Genomic DNA, 22,739 nt, shown 5'->3' on the forward strand with positions numbered 1-22,739 from the left:
TGACTGTGACCCCTCCTCATTGAGGATGTTCCTGGGTGTGAGTCCCATTCAGTCTCCTCTCCATCCTGTGAGTGTGTGCTGAGCATCTGAGCATCGGTATGTGGATACCAAAGATGGGATAGTTTAAAAAAAAGATGGAAAATACAAACCTAAACACAGAACGCCTTTAGTGCTGACTGTAATCAGAATGCATGGTTTGAACTACAAGCTGCTGCTGTTGTTGACATAAGCATATTCATGTGATTGTTCTACCCATTGTCATGTACTGACAGGCTCACAACTATGACTTTCCTTCGTGCTTTATTTTTAAAATATTCGTAGGAATATTTGTGCGTGTAAGCCAAGTACACTGTTTATACAAATATTTCAGTTCTTGGGCAAGATGGCTCTTGTTGTGAAATATTGAATTCTCTCTCTCTCTCTCTCTCTCTCTCTCTCTCTCTCTCTCTCTCTCTCTCTCTCATGAGTTCTATGATTCCCTGAACCATCCTAGAATGACCATGATAGTGGAGATGGGAAATGATGATGGAAAGAGGAGTGTACACACAGCAATTGAATGAACACACAGTCTCTTAAACTGAAAAGGATGGATAAAGGAGTAGAGAGCAGATCTGTAATGGGTCCAGGAGTAAGGTTGTGATAGAAAGAAAATGTCTACTATGCTGTAGTACTGTGGGGTAATTATGACTGACAATAATTAACTGTATATTTCAAAATAGCTAATGGAGAGGATTTGGAATTTTTGAAATGCAAAGAAATGATGAATGGATTTGTTAATTACTTGATCAGATCATTACACATGGTATATCACCATGTGTAATGGTGATATCACTCTGCATTGTATATATGCATACAATTATTATGTAGCAATTAAAATTTAAAGAGCTGGAGATGTAATTCGGTTGGTAGAGTGCTTGATGGGCACCTGCAAGGCCTTAGGCTTAATCCCTAGTACTGAAAAAAGGAAATAATACTATCATGTTAGACCAGGCATTGTGGGTGGTGCTTGAATCCCAGCTGCATTTTGAGTGTGAGGTCATCCTAGAATATATGAGGCCTTATTTCAGAATAAACAAAGTTTGGGCTGGGAATATGACTCAGTACTATAGCACTTGCCTACATGGGTAAGGACTTGGATTCAATCCTCCATACCACAAAAAAAGCCATTAAAACAATATCTATACTGTATACATCATCATGCCTCGTGTAATCACACATCAACACACTACAACCCGCCATAGACTCAAAGCAAGCTTAGCTTGTTTCTTTCTTTAACACAATCACCATCTAGGGGTGGAGTGATCCCTCAGTGGGAAAAAGCACCTGTGCCCAAGCCAGATGACCTAAGTTCTATCCCTGGGTCTGATGTTGTAGGAGGAATCAACTCATACAAACTGTTCTCTGACATCTTACCCCAACAAACATGCAATAAATAAACAAATGTAATGTTAAATTCTCTGCCGATACCAGAAATTATTCAAGTGGCCCCGATTTTATTCTGTGTAAGACATACAAGACAAGGTACAACCCCTTCCTTAATGACCCAAATTGAAAGATACATGACTGTGAGACATAATAAATATTTATATCTCACATTCCAATTAGTTGGCTTTAGTAGAATCTTCTGCATCCAGTGAGAAAGATGAGCATGAGTGTGGGAGGTCAAGCTCTCTGCCCTTCTCCTTTAAATATTCCTCTGCCCATTATTGGGCATGACACAGTGTTGGGGAGCACAGCTTTTGGATCAACCAGACCTACATTTGCTTCTGTTTTTGTCAGACCCTAGCTGGAAGATCTTCATCAGGTCACTAGCCTCTCTGATCCTGAATTTACATGTCTGAAATAAGAATTAAAAAACCTACTTTGGATGGATTTTTGGAAACACCTACATGAGATTATGAATGTAAAATTCTCAGTCTAGTTCTTGGTACAGAACAGCTCTTAACAAATGGAAAGTGAAGTCATCACGACTAACAGATTTAGAGGGACCCATCTGTGCCCATGTACAAATCCTTCTGATGGAGCTGAAGAAACAGATGAGCTGAACAGATCTTTCCCTGAGTGGGCTTCTAGTCTAAGAAGAGATGAATGTGCTCCCAAGCAATTGCAGAGCACACTGCTGATCCTCTTAAGAGTTGGCACATGGGTCTGCAGACAGTGCTAAGGACCCAGCCCACCTAGAACCACCCCGAGGCAGGGTTGCTGCAAAAGGGATGGATTCCTGACAAAGAAGGAAGAATGCTCAATGGGACAGAATTATCAGAGGGTCTAGCAGATGCAGACAGCAGCTGAATCTGAGGGCTTGCAGAACAGTGGGAGAAGAAGAACAAAGCTTTGCAGGCTCAGCAAACGAGCCCATTTCAAGGATGGCCTTGGCTTTGCATTGGAGGAGTATTCTGGAGGCAACTCTGTAGACTAGGAGACAGAGTTATGCAGAGGGAAGGATATGGAAGTGTCTCTGTGTGAGACAACCCAAACTAAGGTTAGAAATGAGAGTCATAAGAATGGGAGAAAATCAGATCTATCAGGTCAAGGACAATGGGAACTTTACTTCAGGAAAAATTAGTGAGGTTCTCCACTATCAGTGGTGATATTTTATTTGTGCTCTAACAAATAAAGCTTGCCTGAAAATGAGAAGGAGGAATCTGCCACTAGTTAACCATAGAGGTCTGGAGGTCTGTGCAGACAGACAGGAAGTGACAGAGCTGGGTGGAGAGAGAAAGTGACATGGCAGGATGAAAGGAGCCCACTCTCTTTTGGTGGAGGATTTCGTAGGAGTAAGAACTAGTGGCTCGCTCTCTGCCTCTCTGATAGATAGTTCAACTTTTACCCCAACATCTGGCTCTGGGTTTTTTTTATTAATAAGACCATTTAGAAATTTGTGTTATATCTGTCACTCAAAATGAGGGTCTCTCCCTTTTATTAGTATCATTCTGTCACAATGAGGGTCTCCTTTGTTAATATGAGTGTCTCCCCTGTTATAGTGAGGGTCTCCCCTGTTATAGTGAGGGTCTCCCCTGACATATTGAGGGTCTCCCCTGTCACTGTTATAGTGAGGGTCTCCTCTGTCATAATGAGGGTCTCCCCCATCATAACAAGGCTCTTCCTAGTTATAATGAAATTCTCCCCCATCACAGTGAAATTCTCCCCCATAATAATGAGGGTCTTCTCCCCTTCATAATGAGGGTCCCCATGTGTTCTCAGAAATCTCATCTTTCAATTGTTGGGCCCTGACTCTTGTTCCTTGGGTAGCTGTTGCCTTGCTTGCTGATCTTGACCAGATGTCCTCCCTATGCTAATTCCCTGCCAGTTTCCTTCATCCTGAACAGTTTACTGGAGGTTCCTTGTTTGTGTATTCTGCATATTGGTGTAAACAGTAGGATGCAAGAATGTAAAACATCTGTAGCGAACTTCTGCCCTCCAGGGTTCTCCCACTGTGCTGTAAGCCTGTATTTAAGGCTTCTTCCCTCCTTAAATAAACGGCATTCTACTGAGATGAATGACCGCTGTCTTGTCTCTGTTTTAATCCTCAGCCCCTTACTCAGACATGGTAAATGGGTAGTAGTGTTGAATCTTCTGAAGAGAATAAAATCTTTGTTTTACTTTAACCTGTGTTGGTTTTTGTCCTATCTGTATGTGATAGTTTAAGCTTCAAAATGTTTTAAATATCTCCTTAAATCTCTCCTCTAATCCACATTCCTTTTCTACCTAGCCTGGGATACATCGCCAGGCTGGACTCACTCTTTCTGCAACACACATAAGTACGAAAACCACATTTCCCACCACCCATTGACTCAGTTTTACTTATTAGTTTAAAATATAAAAATAGTCTTATGTGTGTATATGTGTTTACATACATATATCTTTTCCTTAAAAACTATTAAAACTTTAAGTAACTAATAAAATTGTTCTGAAGGCCCTGGGAGTTATTAATAAGAAAATGGTTGAGTCTGATAAAATGCAATTTATCACTAAGCCCAATCTAAAGTTCCCATCCTCAGATGACCTGACCCAGATGACAAGGTCAAGGTCACTTCCTCTCTTCTCTGTGATTGATACTATAGCAGTAGAATATAGACAGCACCGTAGAGAGCACTGTACTAAGGTTGGCTTATTTGTAAACTACTTGAGGATATGGATATCTGCAGTCTCATATTTAATGGACATGGGATGTTGGTTGCCCTGGACTGATTGTTCATTAGATCTCATGTGAGGTATTACTTTCAAACATCTCTAGAAACCCTGGACCCACCAAGTTCCATGATGAGCAGGTAAAAAATAGAGACAATGACCCAGAAATTCTGATTTGCAAGAGAAAGGTTGCTTAGCTCTGGGTTCTGGAGAGGTGTATGGCCTTAGAAGAATCCATGCCAGCCACACACAAAGGCCCAGCAAACACCAGCAACCCTCTGAGAGTCCTTAACGTTTTTCATAAAACCCTCATTTCATGCACTGCTTGCAGTGACGCCACTGGGTGATCCTCAGATGAAAAGAACATGCCTCTGTGTTCCAGAATTCCAAGTCCCCCCGGCAGTCTTGCCCCTCTGCTGACCTGCTGTACCAGCATGGTGCTCTGGGAAGCTCAGGGAAAGCATGTCTGGTGTTTTCTTGCTCCACTGGCTTCCTTGTCTTAGAGACAGAAGCACAGGGAGTTATTCTGAAGCTCTGGATCTCTGTGTGCCAGGAGAATAGAGCACTGACAGGAACTATTTGGACATGGTAAGCTCAACTGGGCAACAACTCCCAGAGCTGCATTTGGGGCGCTTGCTGTATCTCAACAGGAATGTGAGGCTATACAAAGTATTCAAAAGCATTCTTGTATCTGGAAGTGGAGAATGTCAAAGGCGTCTTTCTTTCATTCAATGTTATCGCCTGTATTGCAGCGACCTGCTTGTAAGCTGGCTCCTTGGCATATAAGCCCAATCCAAAGGCAGCAGAGAAATTTCACAGTTGTAAGCCAAGCCCAAGCCTATCAAGCACAACCAACAAGAATAATTTTGCAGCTCAAGGGTGACCTCTAGATTATGCCAACAACTTTCCTACTCAACAACACACACATTCTCTACCTCTTGTCATGATCACAAAACAAACCTTCCTATTTTGGTTTTGCAGGTATCTGTGGAAGGAAACCCTGGGAAATGGGGAATTAATAAAATAAGAGATACACAAAAGACAAAGAAACAGAATGTTCAAAGTCACAGATGACTTAGGAACACCATAGATGGATGGAATTGTAAGACCCTTAACATGGTGAGTGACAGAGTTTATCAGAAGAAAGAGGAGAGAAAGCCCAGGGTTGTTAAACCAGAAGATAATGTTTTATTCCCTGAGGGCATAACAGAAACAGCAAGACTCCCATCTCATCCACATCTCCACTCTTCAATCACTTGCCTTGAGTTTAGAAATTATCCTCTTACTTAGTGATAGAGTCCAAAGATAAAACAGTGCCAGGTACAATGGAGGCATGTGTTCATTTGTTCAATTAATACACAGTGTTTTCAGTCATATGTTTGGTAAATCATCAAGAGGATGAACAGAGCAAATCAATGACCATTAAATGATGAATATTGCTATTCTAGATAATGTCAGTACCTGGAGGGGTCATATGTATGAGTCCTCAGCAAAATCAATTGGTTACTTGTGCTGAGTATCACAAGCTATAGAACTTAATTTTTAAAGTTGGGTACAAAGAAATGCAATAAGTGAGCAGAACTGCTGCCATAGCTGGATGCACTCTGGGAAATGTTCAAGAGTGAAAACCCTTGCCATCACTCTAGCAAATTCTCTGAGTTTCTTTCTCAGCAACAGTCCTTCACTAGGACAGCAACCAGGGTTCTGCTGTCGAACCTCGTTAGAAAGTTTTACCTCTTTTTGAACTTCATATAAAATGAATAATGCATTACAGTATTTAGTTTCTATCTCCTTTGGTTCAACATAATGCTTTTTAGTTATCCCCATCAATATACATATTAGCAATTCCTTCCTTCCTATTAATGAGAAGTAGTTAATTTTGTGAATCTAGCATATTTTATTTATTCATTTCCTTATAGACATAATTAGAATTATTTCTGATATTTGCTGTATAAATAAAATTGCATTAACATTATCATACACATGTATGTTTGGATGTATACATATATGTCTTTAACAATGTAACTAGGGATGGTGCTCCTGGGTGGGAAGGTCTGTGTGTATTATGTATGTTTCTCTTTATAAAACCCAGGCCAAACAATTTCCCTTCTGGTTGTAATTTAGATTCTCACCTGCAATGTATGAGACGCTAAGCCCTCACCAGAAAATAATACTGTCAATATTTTTATTAATAACCACTAAGTGAGTAAGAACCTGAATCCTATGAATGATTTTAATTTGCCTGACCCTATGATGGGGATATAATCAGGGGTGGAGAACTTGCCTAGCATGTGAAACTAACTGGTTCAGTCCTCAGCACAACACACACATATAAATATTTATATTCCCTTCAAGAACAGTGATATTAAGCATTTCCTTGAATGTATCAACATTTGAATAGTATCTTTTATGAAGTATCTAAGACAATTTCTATTTTTATTAATACTGTTGATCTTTTTTATTATTGATTTGTAAGTTGTTTACATATCCTAAATATGTATTCTTCACAACATACATATATTATCTCTTCCAATTTGTATTTTGTCTTTTTCATTTTTAAAATGCTTTATATAAGCAAAATGGTTTTTTATTTTGAAATATTGCAATTTTTATGCTTACTGGATGTTTAAGAAAAAAAAGAAATCTGTTGTCAGATTGAGCCAGTTATATTTAAGGATATATATTATTAAATGCATATAACAATTAATGAAAAAAGAGGTCATGAAGAGAGCTAGGAGGTATATATGGGAGGGTTTGGATGGAATAAAGGAAGGGAGAAATGGTGTAATTATATTATAATCTCAAAAATAAAAGGAAGAAAAGAAATCTGAGGTCCCTTTGGGCCTTCCAAATCCTCTTTCATCACCTTCTAGAAACTTTTTGATTTTAGTTTTGACATAAGTCTACAATTTGCTTCAAGTAGTTTCTGTACATAGTGTGAGTAAATGGTCCAGGTTTATTTTTAGTTCCTTATGACCCTTGAGCTGACATGATGCCATCTAGAAAGTCTTACAACTTTTTATCATCAATCAATATCACTTCACTGTGCATTTTCAGATCTCTTTTCACTATTTCATCATTAAATAAGATACTAACTGTACTGTCTGATGGACATGACATGGCTGCTGCTCTCATGATCTCAGAGCAGCTGTGGTTGTCTGCACAAGACCTACACAAGGTCAAGGCAGTCAACAGCCCATCATAGGTGGGGGAGGGGCTAGTGAGCACTCTTGCCTAGTTAAAGAGTCACTGATAATTGATGGCTGCTGGGGGATGAAGAGTCAGTTTTCTTTGGGGGTGTAGTCCCATGAATGTGTATAGGAGCAGCACTAATTGGGTTCAATAAGCAATAAGGATTAAAATTAAAAATAAATAAAGTTTAAAATAGGACATGAAGTTGAGACAGAGACATGTAGGGAGACCTAGAAGTATTTGTAGGGGTTGGAGTAAATATAATCAAACTTCGTTCTATACATGTATAAAATTCTTAAAGAATGAAAGAATATTATATTTAAAAAGATACTAGCTATAGGATTCTCATAGACAGCCTCATCAGATTAAGGAATTAATTGGCCTTCTTATCAAGATGGATAGTGAATTTTGTCAAATGTGTTTTCTGCATCTGTTGAAATAACTATATAATTTCCCCCTTTATTCAGTTAATATGGTAAATTACATCAATTTAGTTTTTGAATGTGAAGCCAATATTGCATCCTAAAATAAACGCCTCTTCTCTGTGATGCATTATCTTTTTAGGCAACATTATTGCCTGCGATTAGGAAGATGGTGAAAACCTGGGTATATTGATTGCTCTTACTGACTTTTTAAACATTTGATTGAATTCACAGTGAAGCATTTGGATATGAAGACTGTCGTCCTAACACCACAGTAGAAAATGGGAGCACTGCAAATAAATTACTTTTTCCCACCAAAATAGGGGAAGTTTTCTGTTATATATTCAACTTCCTAGCAAATATAAACTATTCAGATGACTTCTTCCCATGTCAGTTTGGGAAAATCATGTTTCTCTGAAGTAGTTGACCAGTCTAACAATTTAACAAATATCAAATTGGTTGGCATGAATTTTATGTGATATTCTTCTTTATTACTTTGAACCAGTAATGTCTATAGTGGTGTGAGCTTTCTGTTTTAGTATTAGTTATTTGTGTTTCCCTTTATTAATGTTTTCCTAAAGCTTGGGTTCTAAATTGTTGACCAGGTTCTTTTTCTAGCTTTCCATGTGCTGTGAGACAGAAAGACAAAGTCAGGGTCTCACTATGCAGTTGGATACAGTTATGATTTGCAAGCCTTCTGGCTCAGTCCCCAGTGATGAGATTATAGAGCTATGTCACCAGATCTCTATTTTTTCATGGATAAATTATGGACTTTACAATTTGGCTTTTTAAAAAGATCTATTTTATTTTATTTTATTTTATTTTTTTCGAGACAGGGTTTCTCTGTGTAGCTTTGCGCCTTTCCTGGAACTCACTTGGTAGCCCAGGCTGGCCTCGAACTCACAGAGATCCGCCTGGCTCTGCCTCCCGAGTGCTGGGATTAAAGGCGTGTGCCACCACCGCCTGGCTGGATCTATTTTATTTTTATTTATGTGCATGTATTTGTGTCTGTGTGAATGTATGCTGTGTGTGAGTGGATACCCAAGGAAGCCAGTAGAACAGCACTAGATAGGTGGGAGCTAGAGCTGCAAACAGGTACAAGCCACCAACCATGAGTGCTGGACTCTAGTCCTCTGGAAGAGCAACAAGTACTTTCAACTGCTGACCCATAGCCCCAGCTCCACACACTCCCTCTAATTATAACGAATTGCAGCCATCAATTTCCCTCCTAACACATACTCAGCTTTACCCTTCCAGTTTTGATACGTATGTTTTCACTACCATTCTGTTCGAAATATTTTCTAACATCTCTTTTATTTCTCCTTTGACCTAACATTTAAGTAGAAGTGTGTCATAATTTCCAAACATGCATTTTCTGGATATATCTTTACTGCTGAATTTTATTTGAATATTGCTGTTATTAGAGTGTTCATTCTGTAACATTTCCATTTTTACAAATATGACTCTTATTTTGTATTCCAAAATATAGTCTACCTCGGTGAATTTTGCACATGTTCTTGAAGGAACACATGACTTTTAGCTGGTGAATGTAGCTGCCTTGTCACCCTCTAGGGGTTTGTCGCTGAGCCTGTGAAGGCTCTGCTCCTCTTTATAGTGTTTTCTCCTGGTCCCTGCCCTGGGCCTTCCTCCTCTCTTGGGCCTCTCACTCTTCCATTTGATGTGCAAAGCAAAGATAAATTTTAAGATGCCAATATCATTTAGATAAGGCATATTTTGTCAAATACTAGTCAACAATACCACTTTATATGTTGGTCTTTTTTTAATTTTATTTTTATCTGTAACTCACTAAGGCCAGTTGATGCTGCCTATCTATGCATGGGTCTGCTGGGGCATGGGCAAGTTCCTAGTGACCACATTCCAAAAGAAAAGTGACTCTTCCTTCCTAGCAGTCCTCGATGCGAAGAGCTCCTCAACTAGGTGTAGGGCCTCAGATTCTCTCCCACATACATGCTGGACTTTTAACTGGCTTGATCTTCTGCAGAGCTTGTGCAGGTGACCACGGCTGCTGTGAGTTCATGGAGGCAACATGATCCATATTCAGAAGATAGCATGTCACGGGATCCTGCTCCCCCCCACCTTTCATGTGTGTAACAGCCATGATCCATGTTCAGAAGTCAGCATCTCAGAGGGCCCTGCTCCCTCCTCTGGCCGTTACACTCTCTCTGCCTCTGCTTACCTGATGTGTCCTGGGCCTTGACCTTTTATTGCACTCCTTGTGAATCAGTGTGGGGACTGACTTGGTGGTTGGGATGTGGAGGAAGGTGTGCCATGGGGACAGGTATCATTGCGCATCTGAGAGCTCAGTGAATTCTATCAGGTCTCTCTTCTGTGACACAGGTTGTACAGTTTACGGCGTGGGTTTTTTTCTTTATGTTCTGACTTTTCAGCGTTAATATACAGTGCTTTGATAAGTGCTTTGTAAGACTTATATGCTCCATTTCCTCAATATGATCTACAGAAAGCCATAGAAGGGATACACTGAAGTTTTGAAAACTAGTTTACTTAAAGTAAAAGACTAAGTAAATAATACAGGGTGTTCACAAAATGGCAAATGGTGAACATGGTACATGCTTAGAAGAGTCAAGAAAATCAATGTGATCTTTGCTACAGTGGACATTTGGTACTGCTTTTCTGTAACTGGAGCGTAACCATCTTTAAATTGTCCTAAATCTGTCCAGAACTATGCCTGCTGGGACCTGAGAACAGCACACAACTGTAAGTGCATTCCTATACATTTGCCTGGTTCTCAGAAAGGCCAGCCTGGGCTTCTGAAGGGAGCTCAGAACCACTGCACAGGATGAGCCCTGGGAGGAGGTGCTCTCCCTCTACCCCTGCGTTCTGCACACACTTACCTTTTCCCACTCTCGGTCCTTGTTCAACACGATCACCACAAGTCTGGGGTGCACCTGATAGCCTTCTTCAGTGAAGGACAAGTCTTTGCCATCCCATGTCACATTGACCATAAATCTAGATGGAGGAAGAGAGAAAGACATGTTTTAGGGAAGACTTAAAGGAGCGTCCAACAAATGAGTAAGTGCCGCCATCAACACAGTATTAAGGAATGAATGTGCACAGCTATTGCTTACCACATCATACAGAGCCTCCAGCTGTGGACCTGTCAGGACCTATGGGGACACTGCCAACTACACACAGCCCAGTCCACCAGCCTGGACTCATTCTCGGAATCCCAGTCCTGTATCTAGGCATTAATAGTCAACTGTTTAACACTTTTGACTATTAAATCATTGGCCTGGGCTCACATGATCTTCTTATGTGAAAATTTGAACACACATCATTCTTTCCCCTCCAACTCTCTCTCTCTCTCCTCTGTCTCTCTCTTTGTGTGTGTGTAAGTATGGATGCCCACACATATATGGGTGACTACAGAAGCGAGAAGAAAAAAGGGCATTGGATTCCACAGAGCGGGAATTGCAGGTAGTGAAGAGATCGTGTATCGTGGGAACTGGTTTCAGGTCCTCAGCAGGAACATCAAACACTTTTAACTGCTGAGTCCTCTCTCTAGCCCTGTGTATTCTATTCTTTTTCCATAGGTTTCCCAGAAGGGAATTGCTTCCTCATAAACCACACAGATTTTGATTCAAAGCAATGGTATCCCATCTGTTTATTACTCATTCAGCTAATATTTATTTGCTACCTGTCAGGGCTTAGCTAGTTGGGTGGAGATAAAAAGGAAACAGATGTGATCCCTGCTCTCATGAGGTTTATAGTCTAAGGGAGAGGACAAATATTAGCTGATTAACTACAAATCTCTGACATGCTACAAGCAAGGGGATATGGGGCTGAGGAGATGACTCAGTTGGCAAAGCGTTTGCTATGTAAACATTAGGACCTGAATTCAGATCCCCTGCATCCTGTGAAGAGTCTGTGTATGGGCACACATGCCTGTAACCCCAGTGCAGCAGGAGAGACAGGATGACCCCTCGGGCTTGCTGGCCAGGCAATCTGGCTGAACTATGATCTCCAGGTTCAATGAGAGATTCTGTCTCAAAAAAATAAACAAACATGAAGAGTAACTGAGGAAGATACCCAGTGTCATTCTTTGGCCTCTACACACACACACACACACACACACACACACACACACACACACACACTTTTTAAAAAGAGCGAGAGAGAGAAAGAGAGGTATATTATAGGAAAGAAAAAAAGACTCAGGAAGTATGTTTTGATCTATGGGGTAAGTTGGCATTGACGGTGTAAAGACAATGGGAATAGGCTAATGAATCAAGGTCAGCAAATGTCTGTGGTACACACAAGACACCAGAAACAAATAACTGAGGTTGAAACAGAAAAAGAAAGAGAAGTGTGACGTTAGGAAAGATTGAGATGGAGGGTGAAGCAGAGAGTGTTGAGCTTTGTTGGCCATGTTTGGTTTTATCTTAATCTTGAAATGAAAAGCCATTGAAGGGTTTTAATCAGTGGAGTGAAAATAGCACTTAGTGATATAACTGTGCAGAGATTAGGCAAGGAGACTAGAAGCCATACAGGGTGCTATTTACAGGGCCATGCTGTTCCTTCAGTCAAGATGGAAGACGGGGTTGGCTTTGACCATGGTGGTTGCCAAAGAAGAGAGAGGGAAGGAGAAAAGGAGAGAAGAGCAGCAGAGAGAGGAGATGCCACAAGAAAGGGGATATGGGAACATGGAAAAGTAGCAGGATTCTGAGCTGGGTGTGAAGTAAGGACGAAGTAGCAAGTCATCAGGGGCCTGTGTCCTATCCACAAAACCAGCTCTGACCGGGGACATCTGTCTGCTTAATGGTTCTTGTTCCCTCTCTACTCTGATCCTCCAAATTCTCTTGCATGTGATCAAGTTGGATTCCAATGGGCATACCCAGCACAGTTCATCCACCAGAACTGAGATGAAAAGGTGCCCCAGGGGTTCAATATCTCCATGAAGCTTAAGATAGGTATGATGTTAAATATGTCTAAGGGCCAACAGTATGCCTCAGCAGGCAAAGAGACTTGCCACCAAACCTGGAATGGAATTCATGTAGTGGAAGGAAAGAACCAACTCCTGAAAGTTGTCCTCTGACCTCTACACACTATGACATATGTGGGTCCACACATGCACACAATAAAACAGGGAAAACAGTTTAAGAAAACATGGCTGTTGATCCTTCACAGAGACTTCATAAAAATAGTATGATAGACTGAGACATTTGAAAACTTCATCAGAAAGAGAAGGCATGAAAGCATTCTCTGGCTTTATATTCACCTCATCAAAAGCAGATAAAGAAGTGTAAGTATGTAAGGAGGAGAAAGAAACTACAAAGTCCCAAAATAAGAGACTGGCCTAGTGGATCACATGTCCACCTTTGACCTTCTATAGTGCAGAAGTGACCACATAGGAGAAACCAAATCTCCACGGACAAGTTGAAAAACACAACGGAAATGGTGAGGAGCCATGCTGCATATCCATCCATGGGCAACTGCACTACTGAAAGCCATGCTCTCGGGGCTGAGTAACTCAGTAGTTAGGAGCTCCCAATGTTCTTCAAGTTTGGTTCCTAGCACCCACATCAGGTGACTCACAACTGCCTGTAACTCCAGCTCCAGGACATACACACCCTCTTCTGGCCAGCAAGGGCCCCCATAAGCAGGTAGCATAGACACACATACACATGCCCATAAATTAAAATAATAATTATTGTTAAATATCATGTTCTCAGGAACAAGCTAATGATGTAGGAAAAGCACTAAAAAGCACTCGGCATTAAATGCTCAAGGAGCAGGAGAGGGTTAAGTAGAGAACCTGCCTATGCACCAAAGGGTTTCAGGTACTTCCCATTTCCTTTGTTCCCCTTCATTCTTTAAATTGTTTGTAATGAAGCACTTCAACAGAAACACTGTTCCGAAAACAAAGCTGAGCAATCACTATTCTACTTGAGGCATTGTAGTGTCTATGATAGTTTGCTAGAAAGACATCTTCCTTGAGTATGTATGCAAGGGGGCATATGTATATGTGTGCATGGATGCATGTACACATACAGGTGGGGGCCAGAGAACAACCTTGATATCATTTTCAGGAATGCCACCCACCTTGTGTTCTGAGACAGAGTCTCTCAGTGCCTTGTCAAATAGGCTAGGCTGGCTGATGAGCAAGCCTCAGGAATCCACTTGTCTCTGCCTCCCCAGTGCTGGATTTCAGGTGCTCCATAATGCCTGGCACTTTTACATGGGCTCTGAGGGTCAAACTCAGATGCTTGTCTCTGTAAGCCCTTTACCAACTAAGCCACCTAACCAGACCTAGAAAGATATTTTTTGACTCTGCAACTGTTTATTACGAGTCTCTTATGTGTCAAGCCTTATAGTGAGTCCTATAGATGCAGAATTAAAGGTACAGTCCCTCTCTTCCCTCTGGCCAACCATTCTCACATTCACAGACATAGGCACAGCAATGGAAGAATGACAGCTGGAGAATGAGAAAGTTGCAAAAGTTGATGAGGGGCTCCTAGATGAAAGCCATTTGGGCAAGAAACTGTTCTTGCCTGGACTGCTTGACAAAATGTTGTATCGACTGGACATGCAAGACCCATAGGAAGGTGACCACTGAACTTTACAACGTGAGATGGTCCTTTAGGTTCCTGTTTTGCAGAAAAAACTGCCAGACATTCTACAGGACACAGAAAGAAATGACTGAGAGACTAGGCCTATGGGCTGAAGGTAATGTCCCAACATTGCAGAAGAACTTTAGGTGACTGTCCAGGCAGCCAGCTGTCTCTGTCAGATTTTTAGAAGTTGCTTACAGTGCACTTCCTGTTTACTTAGGTAATATTATATCCTTCTCAGGTCTTTGATGTAGTTGAAGACTAGATAGTTATAATTATGGTTTTCCTTGGTTATGGTAAGAGATAAGGTAGATATGAAACCTTAGACTCACAAATATAAGATATATAGAATATTTTCTTTAATTTTGCCAAATACAAATAGACTAGATATAATAACTATAATTCTTGTGTGATAAATGTTTTATTATATGTAATTTTACTATGTTGAAGTTAAAAACCTTCCTTTTAAACAGAAAGAAAATGAGAAATGATGGGTGATATCATTCTGTATGCTGTGAATATGTGTTGTTCTGATTGGTTGATAAATAAAGTTGTTTGGCCAATGGTGAGGCAGAATAGGGTTAGGCAGGACATTCTAACTAGAGAGGAAGAAGGAGAAAGACAGAACAGAGGAGATGTTGCCAGCTGCCGCCAGGAGAAACAAGATGTAAAATACCAGTAAGCCACAAGCAATGTGGCAAAGTATAAATTTGTAGAAATGGGTTAATTTAAGATATAAGTGCTAGCTGGGAGGCAGTAGCACATGCCTTTAATCCCAGCACTCGGGAGGCAGAGCCAGGCAGATCTCTGTGAGTTCAAGACCAGCCTGCTCTACAGAGCAAGATCTAGGACAGGCTCCAAAACTACATATAAAAACCCTGTCTCGAAAAACAAACAAAAATAGATATAAGAACTAGATAACAAGAAGCCTGCCATGCCATAGTTTAAAAATAATATAAGCCTGTATGTGTTTATTTGGGTCTGAGCAGCTGTAGGACCATGAGGTTGCAGGAGCCAGACAGAACCAGGAAAACTTCAGCTACACATTAATGTCTGGGGAGCCCTTTTGGGGGATACTGAAGAAAAAGGGAGAAGTATGAGGAAGCATTCCGGTCAGAGGAATTACCAGCTGAGATAGTGATGTACCAGAAGAAGCAGGAAGCAGCTTCTTAAGGAGCTAAGTCTGAAGGACTCCAACAGTGGTTCATGGGGCCTTGTACAGTGTGCTAAAGCACTGGGAGTTTGTTCGGAAGTCATGGGAAACTGTGAAAAGAAGGTTGTAAGGAGAGAAGCATTCGTGTTTGCCATTGGCAGAAAAGACATACAAAGCCTCTCTGCATTAGAAGGAACGCCAAAACTTTTGTTCATGGATTGAACACCATTCATTATTTAGGCAGTGGAGACTTGTTTGCTCTTGTTCCTTCCCATTGATGGTTCTTGGCTGCTATATGATGAACCAAACAGAGCCACACAGGAACATCTAGGGAACATTCCATCTCACATTCTATCTCATACCCTTTGTGCATAGGACTCATGAAAAGATTTTGTGTAGACTGACGAATTAGAGGGACATTGGACTTCCATTAAACTCTTCATTGTCAGTAGGCTTTCAAAGTAACTAATTGGGAGCTAAATTAAGCTGCTTTTATCTTCCAAGCTGAATTTTTGGTTTCATTTCTCATAATTATTTTTGGTCCTATCAAATTGCCTAGCACACAGAAGGCACCCAGTTGATGCTTGATAGTTAAGTTTATTGACATATCATCATAAGATATGCCATCTATCCATCCATCAATACATTTTACTATACATAATTGCATTCATCACCCACAAATACATTTACCCACACATCCATAAGCCCATCAATACACTTATCCATCTGTCTATCTACCAGTCCATCCATCTGCTACACATCAATAGATTATCTATTCATAAGCCCATCAATAATTCATTAATATATCCATTATTCCATCCAATAGATACATTTAAGGACCTACTACATATCAAGCATGCTCTGTATCATATAATCTGCTAAGAAAGTGGTACAAAAACAACCATACAGTTTTCAAGGTTGGAGAGAAATTCACAAAAAAAAAATAACAATAACAATAAAGAGCGGCGAATAAATGAATGATGTCTACCCATTAAGCTGATAATGTGCATAAGGTACATTGTGTTAAGTTCTATTGTAACTCCAGGGCTAGAATCAGGAGACAAAGTAGAGCATGTTTGGGTCATGTGCAGAAAAGAGCAAGAGTCAGACAGACAAACAGACGGTAGGGGATAGCAACAACAGTTTGCATGGGAAAACTGCATAGTCAAAGGGAGAGAGGTGAAGCTTCATAATGAGTTTGATCAGAGTTAGAATCTGGTCAGAGGATCGGGAGATGCGGTATGGGGGGAGGGAAGTGGCTTGAGAAGAGAAGCTAGAGACAGAAGGAAATGTCTCATCAGCTGTACTGAGGGGATTGTACTCATCCTGTTTATTGGGGTAGAGGCAGGAAGAGCAAGTTCTCAAGGCACCAAAAAACAGAGAGGACCAGGTAGTAATCAAGGCAAGAAAGAGGGCAAAGGAAACAGTGTGTGAGGTAAAGTGATTGCACCAACAGGCCAATCACTAAAACAGGACATATGTTGAATGCTGTGTAACTGCTGTAAAGATGAGCCAAACCATTATAAAACAACAAACAAACACAAAACAAAACAGCCACCTAGGAACTTTCTGTGCCTCACATCCCAAACTTGTAGGACCAGTTCATAGAGATATCTCTCAATGAACCAAGTGCACTGTCATGCCAAATTTCAGCAATTCAACAATTTTGGATTAATGGAGCTTAGACGGGTCTAGTTCATAACCTAAATGTCTGTACAAATTATCAAGAGGTTTGGAAATATCCTGCTTATTTTCTGTTTAGAAAGGTAAGTGCTCCAAGTTGAATCTTGACTGTCTCCCACAAAGACCTACATGCTAAAAGACTGAACCCCAGGGTGCTACAGTTGGAGGAGGTAGAAGCTTTGAGAAGGCAGGAGGTAACTGGATGCTGCCCTTAGGAGGACAGTGGATACCCTTGTCACTTCCATTCTTTCATCTCTGTAGCGAGAGGTGAGCAGTTTCCTCTTCCATGGACTCCTGCCGTGACATGTTGCTCCACTCTGGCCCTAAAACTTAACTTCCCAGTCATACATTCCCAACCTGAGAACAAAGAAATGTTTCTTCTTCGTGGGTTGATTGAAGGAAAACTAACTAACACAGTGGGTCAGGGAATAAAGACTTCAGTTTGGGCATAGGCAGGTGGCCCGCAGGAGAAGCATTTGCAGGTGACATTATGTGACCTGAGTATCACACTCATCAGTATGGGTCACCATCCTTTTTTGGATTTATCTGTTGAATTTGCTCAAACCTCTAATTTCTCATCTTGATTCCTTATGCACCATTCTTTTCCCTCCATCTCCTAATTAAACAAGGTGCAGTTAGCAGCGTGGTTTTTCAGATTTGACAAATCAGCTTCAGATTATATGAAAGCAACTATACAGAAATCCTCATGTCCTGATTTTTACTGTGTTCCCTTAACATTCAGTATTCTAGAGTAGTGACTCCATGTACTAAATGTTAATATCGTCTCTTTCTGTCTAGCTCCTGTCTTTAGTCCTTTGGGAGAGGAAAAAAGCTCTAACAGAAATTCCTGCTGAACACCAATTTCATTATGAAGTTGGCAGGGAGCAAGTACCTATTCCCTTCAATTCCTCCATCCAGTTTCTAGAAAGACAGCCCATGTTTCCTTAGGCTTTCTTCCCACTTAAACTTAGACTAGGGCAAAATTCTTTACCTCAGGAGATACTATTATATACCACTTTGCTTTGTCCCCGTTATTACCTGCTGAGCACTTGTATTAAACAGTAAAATCCTATCACTGTCTTGCTTATCAAAATTGATTACACACCTTTAGCAATCAGATAAACATACCAGAAACCCTGGTGGCTGCTAAGCTTCAAATTACATCTTCAATATTTCCATCAGGAACAATAAATACAAGTATTCTAGCAAAATTCACAAGGCAGTGAGACCTGGTGCTCTGCAAAGGTTTGCCTCTGTCTTCTCATCATCCAGTGGTGGTGAAGTGGTCTACATAGCACTAATCCAAACAAATATGTACTACTTGCAGCACATGTACAGACAAGCTTCCTGTAGTAGCTATGGCCGTGGAGATGTAAAGCTGGTGCCTATATTGAATGGCCCTTTCTCTGCTGCTTGAATCTTCTGTTCTATGAATGGCCAAGGCCCAAAGGGAGAACAGGGAGGCCATCTTCCTATTTCACAAATGGAGTGAAACTGGACCAGAAATTCCAAGTTCACACTAGACCAGTAGTGTCTATGATGGAAGCATGAGTCACAGTGGGTCGTGGGGCACTTGCTATGTGGGTGGTCTGGATTAAGACATGCCATAGGTCTAATGCAAACCCTGTATTTTATTTTTTCAATATGTATGTTGAATAAATATTTCAATACTATTCGACATTATGCTGTTGTTGAATTACATGTGTCTGTGTGTGGGTCTGTCTTCATTTGTTCATGTACCTATGGAGGCCAGAAAAGGGTGTCAGATCCTCTGGAGCTGGAGCTACAGGCAGCTGTGGCCTGTGTCACATGGGTGCTAAGAACTGAACGTGAGTCCTCTTAACTACTGAGCCATCTCTGCAGTCCCACACCCTGGATCTCAGAAATGTTTTCTTTAAAACAAAGTGATAAGATCACATGAGGGTTTAGAAAGATAGCTCAGCTCCATGGATGGGTACACAAGCGTGAAAGCTGAGCTTGATCCCCCAGAACTCACATTAAAAAAAAAAAGCTAGCTGTTCTATTTCCATTGGACAGTTGGCTTAGGCTCTCTTTGGGTTTTGGTAATTTTGCTTTGTTTTCTAATAAGCAGAATGTAAACATCATAAAGAAAAACCCCTTTTTGCTTGCTTAATGTAACCTGAACATAGCACCTGGCAGAAATCTAGTAGTGATAACCATTCGAAGAACACAAACAGAACCAGGGTTTCTATGTGGTTGAAGTTTCATGGTGTTAAAGAATGAGATGCCCCTGATGCTTCCTGCTGGGTCCCTGGGCAGGGCAGCTTACATGCTCTGAGCCCCTTCCACCTCCTCCACTGTAGATGAATTTCTAAACAGTCTTATTAAATAAGAAACACAGAGCCAAACATAGGGGGGAGAGCCTTAGAGATCAGAGAAATAGGAATAGCCACCAGCTAACCTTAGCTCACCATGCCACCGTAGCTTCCCAAGAGAACCACCTTCTTCCTGTCTAACCTGCACTTTTATCGTCTTCCTGTTCTGCCTTCTGATTGGCTCTTAGCCCAGCCACCTCACTTCCTTGTCACTGACTATCTGTACAGACCTTCAGGTCTCTATGGTTGGTACTGGGATTAAAGGCGTGTGTCACCACACTTGGCTGTGTCCTTGAACACACAGAGACTCTGCAATTAAGGGTGTGTGCTACCACCACCTGACTTTTGTTTATGTCTGGCTTTGACCTCTGATCTCCAGGCAAACGTTATTTATTAACATACAAATAAAATATCACCACATTTCGGCACAAATAAAATATCACCACACTCCACTGTTGGAGAGTAAATGACTGTTGAATGCTGAGCCCCTAAATGGAACATCTCACCAAGGCTTGGGGACCAGAAGAGAGAACAAAAAACAAATGTAGGAGCTGAAGGAAGGACTGAAACGCTTCAGAACACTGTGTTAGGGTGTGGCATAGCCATTATATGCCTTAATTCTCAGCCGCTGTGATCACCTGCACAAGATCACCCAGACCAACATCCTATCACAGAGTGACAAAGAGGCTGCTTCTCTGAGGACCTATGGGCAATTAATGGTTGTCGGCAGAGAGAGACATTTTCTTCAGTATAGCAACAGGTAATGTTCCCATGGTCCTGCAAATAACCCTAATTAAACTCATTGAGTCACCAAAAAAAAAGAAAGAAAGAGAGAGAGAGAGAGAGAGAGAGAGAGAGAGAGAGAGAGAGAAAGAAAGAAAGAAAGAAAGAAAGAAAGAAAGAAAGAAAGAAAGAAAGAAAGAAAGAAAGAAAGAAAGAAAGAAAGAAAGGGAAGAGGGAGTCAGTAGAAGTGTAGGGGGTAGGGGAACAAGAGAGAATAATAGGGAGAATATAACCAAAATACATTTATACAAATATTAAAATGTCATGATGAAACTTACTATAATGCATAACTAATATATGATTAAAAACACTTCAATTAGAATAAACCTTATAAACTCCTCATCACCTAACATAGCTCAAAAACACACAGGACGTCTGAACATGCCTAGTATACAGCTGTTGTCTAATAAAGAGCAGTTAGTGAACCCTTCCCACATATTGTCGTTATTGTCCCACTCTGTCACTTTGCCTAACACCGTATTGTGATGCAGTTCTGTCTTTTTAAAGCCATACTTCTCTTGGGCACCTGGGCGTGGTCATGTCCAGGGCCCCTCTAGTCCTGCAAGAGCCGTGTGAGCCTGTGTGCACAAAATGCCTCATTCTTTCCAATTTCTACTTTATCTTCTTTACCTCACAGTTGTCTCTTTTAACTTCCACAATCTGATTATTTCAAATGTTCTCGAGACATATTTATTATTCACCCTTTCTCTTCAGACTTTAATTCTCTTACTCTTTCATAAATGCCACCATAACCTGTTTAGTGTTTCTCAATTTTTGGTTAATTTCCCATTTGCTCTGCCATTTCCCGAGTTCCAAGGGCTGGTTTCCTGAATTGCACTTAAATGCCTCTTCCAGCAGACCTGGGTGTCACAGGTTTTCCATTTTTCACTTTATTTACATGTTTTGGGAATCAGAGTCATTGTTTTTCTTAAATCTGTTCATGTTTTCCAGCTCATTTCTAGAAGATTTGGGTTCTTTTTTAAATGTCCTCCCCCAACTCCTCTAAGATGCTTCCTGTCCTCCTACCCAGCCAAGGTTATGTTCTCTGCTCTCACTTGCTCTCTGTCTCACTCTTCCTGGTGATCTGAAATCTCTTTCACACTGGTGTCTGTTTAGAGCTTCCTGGTTTAGCATTCACTGTTAGCTCTGGGAGGAGCTCTGGCCCAGACACGGACACTTGAGTCTAGAGTTGATCTCCAGCATTGCAAAAACAAACCTAACGCTGTGCCCTCATGAAGGAAGGAATCCTCAGTCCTCTAAAGCAACCCCTTTCTACTTTTTCCTGTGTCTGCCTCTCCCTCAGATGTCTCCGTTCGCCTCCCTCACCTTGCCCATCTCCTGTGAGCAGCATCTCAATGGGCGTGGCTTTCCATTTTTCCTCCCTTGTGCGCAACTCATTTATTTGTTGGATGTTTCTAAACACCTAACAACAGAGCCAAGATACCAGTGTAAGGGCTGAATTCCATGACTCCAGCCCACATTCTGCACTGTCCAGGCCAGTGTCACATGAGACAGACTCAGAAATGGTGACATAAATGAACCTTTTAAATGGAGAGAGAGAGGGGAGAGAGAGAGAGAGAGAGAGAGAGAGAGAGAGAGAGAGAGAGAGAGAGAGAGAGAGAATATCACTCTTCTAACACAAATTCTATTATTGTGGCCAACTGAAAAATACCTTGACTGACTGAAAAATATTGATTTTTGTTGTTGTTTTCTTTCTTTGTAGAAACTGAGAGTTAAATGCATACTAAGCAACTGTTCTGCCCCTGAGCTACATACCCAGCCCCCCTTTTACTCTGTTTTGAGACAGAGTCTTGTTAGATTGCCCAGGCTGGACTTGAATTCACTCTGTACCGAGGCAGGCCTTGAACTTGTAATCCTTGTGCCATAGCTTCCCAAATTAAATGGGATTGCAGTCCTGCACCACCAGACTTGGCTAACGCTGAATTTTAAAAATGTGGAAAGCAGGGGTTGTCTTTGTATCTACATCTAACATCTAACGCTGCTGATGGAGTGTGCAAGTCCTAGACAGAGCTTCCACGTGCTGCTGAACAAAGGAACAAATGAATGAGCAGACATGGGTCTGGAGGCTTTCCCACACTCAGCATTTACTTCCAGTGAACCAGCTGCAGAAAAGAAATTATCTAAGGCCACTTGTCTGTTTCTGGAATCTCGTTTATTTATTGAAAGTTACTGGAAGTCTGAGTGGCCATTAACGAAGTGTTTTGTGTTTTTTATCCCAGCTGCCTATTGTTCCTTATATGTAGGCTATGCCAAGGGACCTAGAATAGGGAATCTGGTGCCTGGGAGATATTAATAACATATTAATATAGCACTGAATGCACCCCTACTTACCTCCAATGCCTTGCTCGACTACTGGGAACAAGCTGGAAGAAGCCACCACTACCAGCTTCTGTGACGATTCTAATTGAGAGTACAGTAGAGGTGGGCA

At 41.1% G+C, this 22,739-nt stretch overlaps 1 protein-coding gene across 2 annotated transcripts in view; it reads right to left on the minus strand.

Moving 5' to 3' along the window:
* The window catches only part of Grin2a (glutamate ionotropic receptor NMDA type subunit 2A), a 437,010-nt gene that overhangs the window by 128,875 nt on the left and 285,396 nt on the right, over nucleotides 1–22,739 (minus strand). For both annotated transcript variants that reach the window (XM_028872877.2, XM_028872878.2), the window contains one exon: nucleotides 10,619–10,733. In XM_028872877.2, coding sequence (XP_028728710.1) covers nucleotides 10,619–10,733 — 115 coding nt within the window. The remainder of the gene's footprint in view (nucleotides 1–10,618; nucleotides 10,734–22,739) is intronic.

Source organism: Peromyscus leucopus, chromosome 8b (genome assembly GCF_004664715.2).
Source record: "Peromyscus leucopus breed LL Stock chromosome 8b, UCI_PerLeu_2.1, whole genome shotgun sequence".
NCBI lineage: Eukaryota > Metazoa > Chordata > Mammalia > Rodentia > Cricetidae > Peromyscus > Peromyscus leucopus.